We start from the raw sequence: 12,299 nt of genomic DNA on the forward strand, positions 1-12,299 counted from the left end.
AAGACCTGTTTCTTTAAAAGACGTTTTCATCACTGAATGCCCTACTCTATAAGTTTTTTTTTTCACAAACATGCTTAAAGTACATGAGTGTCTTGCTCTATTATAATATCTAATGGAAAAAGGCATCATTATCAGTAATAATATGGAACACGGTGGCTCAGTGGCTAAGACACTGAGCTTGTCGATTGAAAGGTTGGCAGTTCAGCGGTTCGAATCCCTAGCGCCACGTAACGGGGTGAGCTCCCGTTCCTTGTCCCAGCTTCTGCCAACCTAGCAGTTCGAAAGCCCGTAAAAAATGCAAGTAGAAAAATAGGGACCACCTTTGGTGGGAAGTTAACAGCGTTCCGTGCGCCTTTGGCATTGAGTCATGCTGGCCACATGACCACAGAGACGTCTTCGGCCCAATTTTTTTTTTGGGAAAATATGGCCTGACAAAAGCCTCAAGAACAGCCCAATAAGCCTTGAAAACAAGCTGAAAAAAGCCTCAAAAACGGGCTGAAAAAAGCGTCAAAAAAGGCTGAAAAAAGCTTCAAAAGCAGGCCAAAAAAAGCCTTGAAAATGGGCCTGAAAAAAGGCTGGAAAAGGCCCGAAAAAAAGGCCTGAAAATGGGATGTGCGGTGGCCAACAACTTTTTTTGTTGTTGATTTCCTCTTCTAAATTTAGATGCGTTTTATAATCCGAAAAATACGGTAGCTTTTTTTTTTTTTTTTAAAAAGACAAATATGATGTCTTTGATCTCACAAGACCCTAAAGTAGGGAGTCAACACCCAACATATTCATTCATAAAGTTTTACTGCCTGAATGAATGACTCTTGGAGAGGAGACACATATTTTTAAAATCTTGAGGTGGAACTCAAGAGAGTGACTTTCTAGAGATCCAATATTCCCTAGTGCTTGACCCAGGGACAGAAAGCACACATTTTATCCTCAATAAAGGATAAAGAAATTGTTCGTGTGCAATTATGGGATTATCATATGTGCCCCTTTGCAGAAAGAGGATCTTTGGAGGCAGAAATGATGCCATGAAGCTGGAAAGGAAGGTCAAGCTCGCTCAACAACCATTCGCAATCAAGCCCTTCCAACAATTATCAATTATCACTTCGCGGTGGCCCAAATTGTTCTGGGGTCACCTTGAAGTATTGAGGGGAAGTGGGGCTCACCCCCTTTTGGCTTTTCATTCACCTCAACTCTTTCGTCTCCAGCTCATCACGTTAAGAACTTTGCAAGCAAGAATGAGTATTTGTACTGCCCTTTTTTTTCAAAATATGTCTTCCAGAATGTACAGCCAATCAAGGGGTTTTTTTTCAGGGAGACGTGCTGAGATTCTTTTTTTCAGAGGAAAAATACAAATATAAAGGAAGAACGGAGAGAATAGGCCAGTGTTGCTCAACCTCATGAACATTACGAGGAGGGTAATGCTTGGGGATTCTGGGAGTTGAAGTCCATGCGTCTAACAGCTTTGTCTAACGGACCTCTTGCAACTAAATACGGGGTTCTGTTAATGTTGTACTGAAAAACGGAGGCTTACCTCAGAATCATCTTTAATATTATCATGTTTCCGAGTCGAAGAAATATAAGATACTGCAGGAGAAAACATACAAAACAGAACCGTCAAGCAAACGCATCAGCATTTTTTTATTTTTTTTTAATATCAAATAGCAGGCAAAGATAGGAGGCTGGCCAATTTAACCACTCGGTGCCACCTTGTTCAACTGCAATTTTACCTTATTATAGGGATTTGGGAAGGAAAATATTTCAAAACGCATTTTTAGTGCACTTATCCAATATTTTTGCAGAAATTATTTCTTCTTCTCTGTGATGAATGACCGGCTAGATATCGAAAAATATGTCATTGGGTCACCTTGACTCTGCCCAAGAAAAAAAAAAACCTGAGCAGTATAAAACTAACCAGAGGTCAAAATTCACTTAACGACTGTTTCATTTTCACTATTACACTTAGCAACAGAAGTTTTGGGCTCATTTGTGATCATTAAGTTGAGGAATCGAATCGAATCGAATTGAATAACAGAGTTGGAAGGGACCTTGGAGGTCTTCTAGTCCAACCCTGCTTAGAGCAGGAGACACTATACCCGTGATGGTGAACCTATGGCACACGTGCCACAGGCGGCATGTGGAGCCATATCGGTGGGCATGCAAGCTCAGCTCCGGTGTGCATGCGTGTGCTGTCCAGCTGATTTTCGGGACTTCTGGGCCCACTGGAAGTAGGGAAACAGGCTGTTTCCTGCCTCCGGAGGGCCTGGTGGGGTGGGGAAGGCCCGTTTTCCGTTCTCCCCTGGCTCTAGAGCCTTTCTAGGGAAGGCAAAAACGGTGTTCCCCATCCCCCCCGGAGGCCCTCCGGAGGCCAGAAATGGCCCGTTTGAAAGTCGGCAAACCGATCATTTCCGGCCTCCAGGGGGGTGGGGAAGACTGTTTTCGCCCTCCCCAGGCTCCTAGAGAGGCTCTGGAGCCTGGTGAGAGCAAAAAACGGGCCTACTCGGCCCACCATGTCAAAAGCGGGAGTAGCAGGGGGGCATGCGCGCATGCACAGAGGGCAGGGCGCATAGAATTATGGATGTGGGTATGGGCGCACGCAACCCCCCCCAGCGCTCCCCCCGCTTTTGGCATGCTATGGCAAAAAGGTTAGCCACCACTGCCCTATACCATTTCAGACAAATGGTTATCCAACATCTTCTTAAAAACTTCCAGTGTTGCAGCATCCACAACTTCTGGTGGCAAGTTGTTCCACGGGTTAATTGTTCTCACTGTCAGGAAATTCCTCCTTAGTTCTAAGTAGCTTCTCTCCTTGGTTAGTTTCCACCCATTGCTTCTTGTCCTGCCCTCAGGTGCTTTGGAGAATAGCTTGATTTAGGCTCTTAGGGATCAAAAAGCCCCAGTTAAAGTAACCGGTCTACGTAAATTTCTTCATTTGATCGATAATCCAGCTGAAAGCAGTGTATTATATTATTTCACCTATCTCCTACATCAGCCCCCGTGACCAAAGTTATCTGCAGCTGAAGCTGGACTAGATCTTTGGATCTCCCCATTCCTAATCTTATACTTTAACTAACAACAGTGCCTGAATAAATCCAGGAATAAACTTTTATTATAAATAATTGATTTTGCCACTGGGCTTGGCAAGTGGCTCCACAGCTGTTCTTCCTTCTTCTACATGGCCCCCTTGAGAAGCCTATCAATTAATCATTGTCCTTGGGGATCTTTTGAAGTTTAAGAATGATGAACGGAAGGTGGGAATCCCTGAAAGGGCGTCCCTTTTTTTTTTTTTTGCAACAACTTTTCTAGACCGTGAGGGAAGTCATACTCACTTCCGTCTGTTTCTTCTGTGGGGACGTCAGCTTCGTCATTTTTATCATCTAAGTGAGGTTCCTGGGAAGGCATCACAGAATCCTGTAAGAATACGGATCCGTGAAGAATAAAAATAAAAATAAAAAAAAAGGCAAATTTTGTGTAATGGGACGATTCTCTTGAAGACCAAACGGGAAATTCACCAAGAATCGCTTTGCCAACCAACTATGCTGTAGTTCCAACATAAACCGATTTTCCATTTATGAATTACCACGCAAAGCTAAAATGAGCACATTTTGCTGTATTTCACATATAAGTGCAAGCAGGCAGAAATTTCTTTCTAAGGCTCTTTGGGGCAAGGAGTCACCACGTAGAGCAATGAAAAGTATAATAAAGCTGGGATGTGTATGTGGAAAGAGCTTCAAGGCAGAAAACGGCTGCAATCCATTTTATTTTTCCCACTTCAGAATTATTGTGGTTTTTCCTCGTCAGAAAAGATGAATTAAGGTGTGATTTATCCCACAAACAAAATCAGCCTTGAAAGCTGCGTAACCTCCTATCCTGTTGTGGTTCTGGTTCTAGCACAATCCAGCCAAAGCCTTGGGCAAGGAGGACCCCAACTTACCATATGCCTTTTGCAGGTCAGTGGGACAAGAACGTGACAACGTTTATGGACCAACAACTTGCAGTTGATGCACTTGTAACCTTGTCTTCCTAGACCCCATATCCTTTCACTGCACTGGCCACAGTATGCTCTCTGGAACACAAAGGGGAAGCATTTTGAAGCGACACCCAGGTCTCCAGATAAACAAAACGGCATGTTTTGAAAGCGAAAACAGTGGGGGGGGGGGGGGGGAAACAGCCAAAGGCTTTTCTTGTTGGATGGATACAAGGCTTCCCTGGTCAAGATAGCATCTCCATTTCAGGCTGGATCGTTAGTTCATCTAGCACAGTGTTTCTCTGTCTCAGCAACTTTTATGTTGGGTGAACTTCAACTCCCAGAATTCCACAGCCAGCATGTGGAATTCTGGGAGTTGAAGCCCACCCATCTTAAAGGTTGAGGGACACGGTCTAGCGCCATTTTGTCTGTGAGTGACAGAGGAGGATTTTCCCATCGTCTCCTACTTAAACCTTTGAACTGGAAATACCAACACCAAATCTAGCCAACTTTTGAACAGGAAGCAGATGCAATAATAATGAATATAATAGGTCCACTCCACAAGTCTTCTTCATTCGTTCTAATCTTCAACAAACTGAAGGAGACGCTTCCATTTTCACCACTATAGTATCCTGAATATGAGAATTTAGGACAAGTGTTTTTGAATGGACAAGTACCTTGATAGTACAACCACATGGTGACTCACCTTTCTGCTTATTCTTAATCCACCCGGCTTGTAAAGTCAACCAACTTTGTTCATTCATTCATTCATTCATTCATTCATTCATTCATTTATTCATTCAATCTCTTGTCTAACCATCCAAGTGACTCTGGACTCCTTTTAATTTTGGTTAGCTAGCCTTATTATTAGAGTCGAGGTGGCACAGTGGTTAGAGTGCAGTACTGCAGGCTGCTTCTGCTGACTGTCAGCTGACTGCAATTTGGCAGTTCGAATCTCACCAGGTTCAAGGTTCACTCAGCCTTCCATCCTTCCGAGGTCGGTAAAACGAGGACCCAGATTGTTGGGGGCAATAAGGCTGACTCTGTAAACAGCTTAGAGAGGGCTGTAAAAGCACTATGAAGCGGTATATAAGTCTAAGGGCTATTGCTATTATATCCGTTCTATGTAAAAATGTGCAATGCCAGCTGAAAAACGGTCAGTAAAAATGAATTCTTCAGTGCATCAAATCTTGGCTTGCATGCACCGAAGCCGGAGTTGTTCACTCCCTCATTGTAAATTTACAGCGAGGGAAGGAGTTCGTTTATTTCCCTCTGTCAAGCCCAGAAATTAGAAAAACTCTTAACATGTTCTGCATTAGCTAACAGAAACCGCCCTGCTGAGCAATTGCAATAGGCAAGGGACAGTTTGCAACGGGAAAGGAAAGGATTAGGTCACCCTGAGAATGGAGATGTGCATTAGATCAAATTGTCATCACGGAGAACCCTTTTTTTGCCCTGAAGGGAAGATGGAGGTTTTTGGGGTTGTTGTTTTTTTTCAGGTCACTGGTCGAAGTAAATGCCTTCCCACTGTTAGATTGCGAGAGGCTTAAGGAAAATGTGCCTCTTGACAGAAGTGTGCTGGCAGACTCTGAAGAGGGCGATTAGCTTTTTGAAGCAGAATAATGTCATTTCCGCTTTTGGGTCTGTCCCTTAGAATCCTATTGCATAAGGAGTGGCCAACAGACCCCACCCCCCCAGTACATCGATCAATATAAAAACCTTTCCCCACGTACACTGGCTTTTGAGCTGCTCCGTGAAAATACCCCTTGGCTTAATTTGTAAGAATACGCACCGAGGCAAAAAAAAGAAGAAGAAGAAGAAAGGATGACCCTTTTACAGGTTCTGTAGACTCACACAGCTATCCCCTCTGGGAAATCATGAGAACAACTCCTTGACATCCTAAGCTGAAAACTACAATTTTGCAAACTCGAGCTGAAGTTGGTTGTTTTTTGTTTTTTTTTTTAAAGGCAAATAGATTCTTGCGCATCAAATGCTGAAGAATTCCCATGGAGGTGTGCTAAGAATCAAAAGGATCTGATTAATGTCGAGATTTTTTTTAAACTTAGCAGGGGCCCTTTATTAAAGCAAGAGATCTCAAAGGGAGTTCAGCACTAAGTTGAGGATGTTAGGGCTAGAAAAACATACACTCATTAATCCTGGAATATATATATATATATTAAGGAGTTTGGGGAACCAACAGTCTCTAATCTTTTTATTGGCTCGGCTGACACTCTTAGGAACTGATCGGATACTTTCAAACCCAAGTCAACTTGTCAGAGACGAGAACAAAGCCATCACACAATTTCAAAGAGAAGCTTCATTGCCAAGTGTTTGTCTTTAGCAAAGGATGCTAAAATGGCATCCATGTATTATTATTTTTTTTACAAACAGGAGAACAAACGTTTTTTTTTTTTTAAATCATCACTTTGCAAATATTAAATGTTCAGGGTTCTGATTGTTTTGAAGTCTAAACTGTCCGTTGCTTTTGGAAACCCAAACATTGACATATTTTTCCGAGTCATGCAATTACAAAGACATCCACTTTGGATAGGGCTGTTTCTGAAATGTTTGTCCACTGGAAAGCCTATTTCTGCAGAAAAAAACCCAAAACAGCAATAACAACAAAAACAGAAAGAGGCTTTCCAGCAGACAAACATTTCAGAAACAGGCTGGCTGGCATGAACTAATGCTACCAGCCACCTATAATCATAAGAGTTAAATTTTATTTTCTTTCAATCATTTCCTGGGCATGGATTGCAAGGCAACCTGGCTACAGAACTACATAATTCAATGTTACAGCTTTTGGTTTTAGAGCAAAATATTCTCATCCTTTAAAATAGTTACATGGAATGGCCTGGAAATAAAAGATTATGGAAACTAATCGGCTATGATCTGGATATGTATCATTGTTGTTGTTAGTTGAGAAGTTGTGTCCGACCCATTGTGACCCCATGGACCACGTTCCTCCAGGACTTCCTGTCCTCTACCATCCTCTGGAGTCCATTTAAGTTCACGCCGACTGCTTCAGTGACTCCATCCAGCCACCTCGTTCTCTGCCGTCCCCTTCTTCTTTTGCCCTCCATCGTTCCCAGCATTAGGCTCTTCTTCCATTAGTCCTTCCTTCTCGTTAGGTGGCCAAAGCATTTGAGTTCCATCTTCAGGATCTGGCCTTCTAGAGACCAGTCAGGGTTGATCTCCTCTAGGACTGACTGGTTGGGTTGCCTTGCAGTCCAAGGGACTCGCAGGAGTCTTCTCCAGCACCAGAGTTCAAAGGCCTCCATTCTTTGGCGCTCAGCCTTCCTTATGGTCCAACTTTCACAGCCATACATTGCAACTGGCAATGTAAAACTGTAAAAATATAAAACTGACAATGTAAAAGGCAAACTTTTATTTAGTTATGATCTGTTGAGTCCTTGCTGCTCTCTGAGCTGGGTTGTTTTTTTGCTTTAAGATATAATCCCAGATCAACAGGTAAATCTGTGGCTAAACGTTTGGTGATAATAATCTAACTTTTTATCCTAGAGGAAAGCATTAAGAGGGAAAAAAAAAATAACACCCCCATTTCTCTGACAGATTAATCTTGAAACGTTTCCCAATTCAAATCCAGCAATTTCTCACGGGAATGTAACAAGATTACTCTAACCTCGCAGAGATTTTTGTGAAAGTGAAAATTTAATTCCCCCCCCCCCCAATTCTTCTCCCCACCACCACCTCAAGACTGAATCTCATTTTTAATTTGTTAGTGGAGTCATCCTACTTTGCTTTATCCACAAGTCAGAACTGAATTCTCCATTGTAACTAACTTTGAAAGGGAGCAGTGTTCAAATCTACTGGACCTAATTTGACTTCCCTTACAATTTTTCCCTTGTGAATCTAGCTTCATTTTACATCCATTTTTATAAAGTCCCAGTCAGATTGTTTTACTGAGGGTGTGAATGGCGTTACACTGTGACTTCGGATTTATAAACCCATCCTATCCAATTGCTTAAACTGCAGAAAAAGAAATAAAAGGCCCATGAATGAATTCTATCATTCTTGTTGAATTTTAACTGAATTATATGCCCACGTATCCATCCTAAAACTATGAGCTAACGGGATCAGGAGGACCTTCCTGGCTCCTTTAACAAACCAAATAACATACCCAAAGTGTGTGTGTGTATGTGTGTGTGTGTGTGTGTGTGTGTGTGTGTGTGTGTGTGTGTAGCAGGGGAAACAGACTGGAAAGTGAGACTCAAAAAAAAAATCTTCACAGTTCTCAGTGATAAGATTTTGCTCCAGTAAAATAACAGGTAGATTATCAAGAATTTCAGCTTTGTAATTTTGGGAGGCTGATGACGCTCTCCTACGTGGACCAAGAAGTTTATAATATCCCAAATTTCATTACTTTCGAATCCCCTCAAAACGAGGAACGAAGGCCGATTGACAGAATGGAAAATTATACATAATCGAGGCCATTGTCCAATTGCAGCTAAGCTCCCCGGCGTAAAAAAGTGTTTTTGTGTCTTTGGAAAAGAAAAAAAGAAAAAAACCCTTAATTTTCTGGCGGCGAGAGCAATCAGAGGAATTGCAATCAGAAGCGCCTGGCTGAGTAGCCCTCAACCTCTTCGCACAAGTTACTATGGCCCAGTTCGCGCATTTCCCCCACGCTGGCGCGTGGGAAGCCACTTGAAATGGAACTGAGTGGGAGCCAGTGTTTTCAGCAAGCCGTTTTTACGTGACAGCTGCTCCACATGTGGTCTGGGCCACGCTGTCGGCGCCGTGGCCGCCCACTGAAATCGCCCAGGTTTTGCAGAAAAGCGGTTTCTACGTCAAGAAATTGTATCGTGAAAAAGCTACCCAAGTAGCTTGCACTGAAGAATAATTTAAAAAATGAAAACATGCCCGAATGATCAGGAGTCGGGGTGGGGGGTGGGGGTGGGCTTATGAGGGCAAAGTCAAACGTCCGTCACTGGATGGGACTTGATTTTTTGCAATGTTTTGATTTTGCTACCTGAGGCACTTCGATATTGAGATGGGAGGCATGCAAAACTATTTAGCTAACAAATGAAATGAATGAGTGGAGGACCGACTACAGAATTTTTCAGGGTTCCCCTCAACTGATAAAGGAAGTTGTGATTTTACTGGGGTTAGGGATGGGAGAAAAATAATAACACACCACAGACTTCCAACGATGATGTTTAAATTTCTATATTATTGGGAAGGTGATTGAAACACACAAGAGAAGCCTGACCCAGAGGGAGCTTTGACAGTATACCTGCTCTGCCCCCACCAACTTATTAGCTTCTTTTAAAAGTTGTGAAACACCGCCTCCCCCCCAAAAAAATTATTTGCAACTCCCACCAATAACTTCAGAGTAATATTTCAGTCTTAAGAGTTTTTAGTCTTTTAAAAGTATTTATGAGACTGTTGCTGCAACGAAGTAATCCTTCTGTATTCTTTTCAAAGTCTTGTTTTCAATGGAAAAGGGGTGTTTTTCTTTAAAAAAAAAAGACTTTAAATCTGATAAAATAGAGAAGAACAGACTGAGACAGGAGACCTTGGCGGCCAGATGTGGGCAGGTGTAAACAAACATACATGATGTAAGTGTGCTGTAGAGGCCCAATCTTTCTGAAATTTAATTATGGCCCTGTTGTGATGCCGATTTAATTCCTTAATTGCTACTGTAGCAGATCCTGGAATCGAGCGTGCCCTGCATGGGGCTTATTAAAATGAATAGGTAAATGAGCCCGCAGGTACGTATTTGTTCTGCAGGGGAAAATATTTGTAACGTACGCATTTTGATACAGAAACTTTTGGGGTTTTTTTCTGAGATGTGAAGTTTGACTTGTCCCAGTTGGATTAATGCTTGACTTAATGCTCTAGACTTCTATGTCTAGTTTCCTTAGGCACACATAATTAGCTGCACTTCTAAGCCAACCAATAATATTTTTTTTTTAAAAAAAACACATTTTTAGACATCTTTGTGCCTGATAATCTGATATAGATGCATGAGAGGTTTGCAAAATGGAGAACATTTTTTTTTAAAAGAAAAATTAGACATCTGAACCTAACAGCTATGAATTCCAATAAATACATTTCAGAATAAATCAGGAATAGCTTTTTTCTCGACTGCTTTAGTTAGATCCCCATTAACTGCTGAAAACATTGTTGAAATCCATGCGTTTTTACAAAAATCGACACTACCCAGATCCAGTTTTCGTGGTTTATGGCTTATCAAAGATTGGGGATTCTCAAACCTTCTGCCTCAATTGCTTCCTGAAATACGATTTTAATATTAAAATAAAGGCATATTCACATTCGACAATCCTCAGGGATCTGTACATAACCCAGCTGCCTATATCAAGACCAGAATCAGGAAAGATTCCGATCGCCAGGAATGAGATTAAAAATGTGAGCTGCCATTAAAAAAAAAAAATCTAATTTTACTCCGAACCCCTTCGACGGATGGAGACTTGCATCAGAGATAACAAGTGTGTGTTTGTGTGAGGGCACCCACACTAGCACACCAGCCTCTTCTTGCATCAAGGAGTAGTGACAGCCATACCATCCTGACAGTTAAATAAACCTTTCGCCCAACCATTTCTCAAAATGCACAAATCTTCACCAAAAATAAAAATGGATTAGATGCTGATTACATTCTGCAGCATTAAAAGGGCTGGGTTAAGAAATGGTAGTGGGGGGAAGCTTTGCTATATAGATGAAGTCAGATCTTTAACACAGCTGTGTCTCCGACACACACACACATACACAAACACACACACAAACGCACGCAGCCAACGCTGCTCCAAAGATAGAAATATTTATGGTGTCGTTAATTAGGTCACATCTATTTAGCTCCCGGTGCATTTTAAGAGCTATCTAAGCATCTTGAAGCTAATCCAGAGAAACAATAAGGGAAGGAAAACGGGAAAGAAAATCCGTGTGTATTGGGAGAGTGGATATCCCCGTCAGGGAGATGAGCTGGAAAGCCAGCATAAAGATATATATATATATATATTTTCCTCTGAATATACCAACCCACACATTTGAGGGGGGGGGGAATCACGCTTGGATTTTCTCTCCCCAGAACGCAGGAACTGAAAGCTTGTTATTCAATCACTGTGTGCAGCCTAAGCTGAATTGATTCTTTCTTTTTTTTTTCCCCCATTCCAGACCAGGGGAAGGATCTACCTGGCAGCCCCTGATGTTTTTTTTCTCTCTTCTCCACCCCATCCCCTTACCCCGCCACCCTTGCCTCCCGGGGGGGGGGTCACCCCACCCCCGCCTCCAGCGTCTCTTTCGGCCACAGTACTCACTCTGTTAAAGCGCTTGGCTTGAAACAGATGGCCATTCACTCGGTACAGCTTCCTCCATCTTCTGGCGCCCCGCCGGTAGATTGATTCTGAGAAGGATATTAAAAAGGTGTAAAGCAGGAGCATATTAATCCCTCTCTACGGCGAGCCGGTGGCGTCTAGATGGGGGCTTTTCCGAGAGTCCAACAAGAAACACAGCATCGCCCAAAAGCTGCGCTGTTCAAAATGCATGTGGAGAACATGTCTCCCCATCGCGCCGGCCTCTCCCTCCCTCCCTCCCCTCCATCTCTCTCTCTCTCTCTCTCTCTCTCTCTCTTCCCCCCACCCCCTCACATGATCATGGTCTTATTACAGTTCCAGGACTGCAGCTTCAGGTGAGATGGCGAGAGATGACAGACCTGATGAGAAGAGGCTCGGTTCTTTTTAAGCCAATTGCCATCGAGGCACGTTAGCTGGGAAAACCCTCACGACAATACACAATTATGTTCCCCATTCTTATATTCTCCCTCCCTCCTGGAAGATGATGTCGGTAGGATCAAGGGGGTTAAGAGGTCTGGGGAGTGGGAGGGTGGGATTTGGCATCCATCAAGAAACAACAAATATTCTATTCAGGAACTTTGTCCAAATGGAAGTCAGATTCAGGTTAAGGTATGGAGACCACACTCATTTCACTGGATTTTCAAAGCATGCCCTAAAAGCTATTTTCATACCGGTCTTATAGCTTTTTTTTTTTTTTTTTAAAGGAGTCTTTTTCAGAGCAAGCTCAGCTGCAGGTGGGGAGTGTAACTTGAGAGAGTTTTTCCCTTTTGCAGAACCAATTTTTCTCCTCTCTGAAGGAAGGGGATAAAGTAAGAGGATCCAGATTTTTTTTTAAAAAAATACAAACAGATCACAACCGATCGTAGAATCCTTGACGCAAGACATCATCAAACTGCATTTCGGAAACGTACCCCTCTATCCAAATATGGATCTGGAATCAGAAGACTCCCCCACTCTCCCCCACCCAAATGACTGAGATATTACGACCCACGCAATCGGCTTTTCCT

General features: G+C 42.6%; 1 protein-coding gene across 3 annotated transcripts in view; it reads right to left on the reverse strand.

Annotated features, from left to right (window-relative positions):
• The window catches only part of PRKCZ (protein kinase C zeta), a 72,665-nt gene that overhangs the window by 22,867 nt on the left and 37,499 nt on the right, over positions 1–12,299 (reverse strand). For all 3 annotated transcript variants that reach the window (XM_070955985.1, XM_070955987.1, XM_070955986.1), the window contains 4 exons: positions 11,257–11,342; positions 3,929–4,060; positions 3,324–3,405; positions 1,529–1,581 (listed from right to left, as the gene is read on the reverse strand). In XM_070955985.1, coding sequence (XP_070812086.1) covers positions 1,529–1,581; positions 3,324–3,405; positions 3,929–4,060; positions 11,257–11,342 — 353 coding nt within the window. The remainder of the gene's footprint in view (positions 1–1,528; positions 1,582–3,323; positions 3,406–3,928; positions 4,061–11,256; positions 11,343–12,299) is intronic.

Source organism: Pituophis catenifer, unplaced genomic scaffold (assembly GCF_029215685.1).
Source record: "Pituophis catenifer annectens isolate HBS135680 unplaced genomic scaffold, rPitCat1.0.hap2 SCAF_18, whole genome shotgun sequence".
Classification (NCBI taxonomy): domain Eukaryota; kingdom Metazoa; phylum Chordata; class Lepidosauria; order Squamata; family Colubridae; genus Pituophis; species Pituophis catenifer.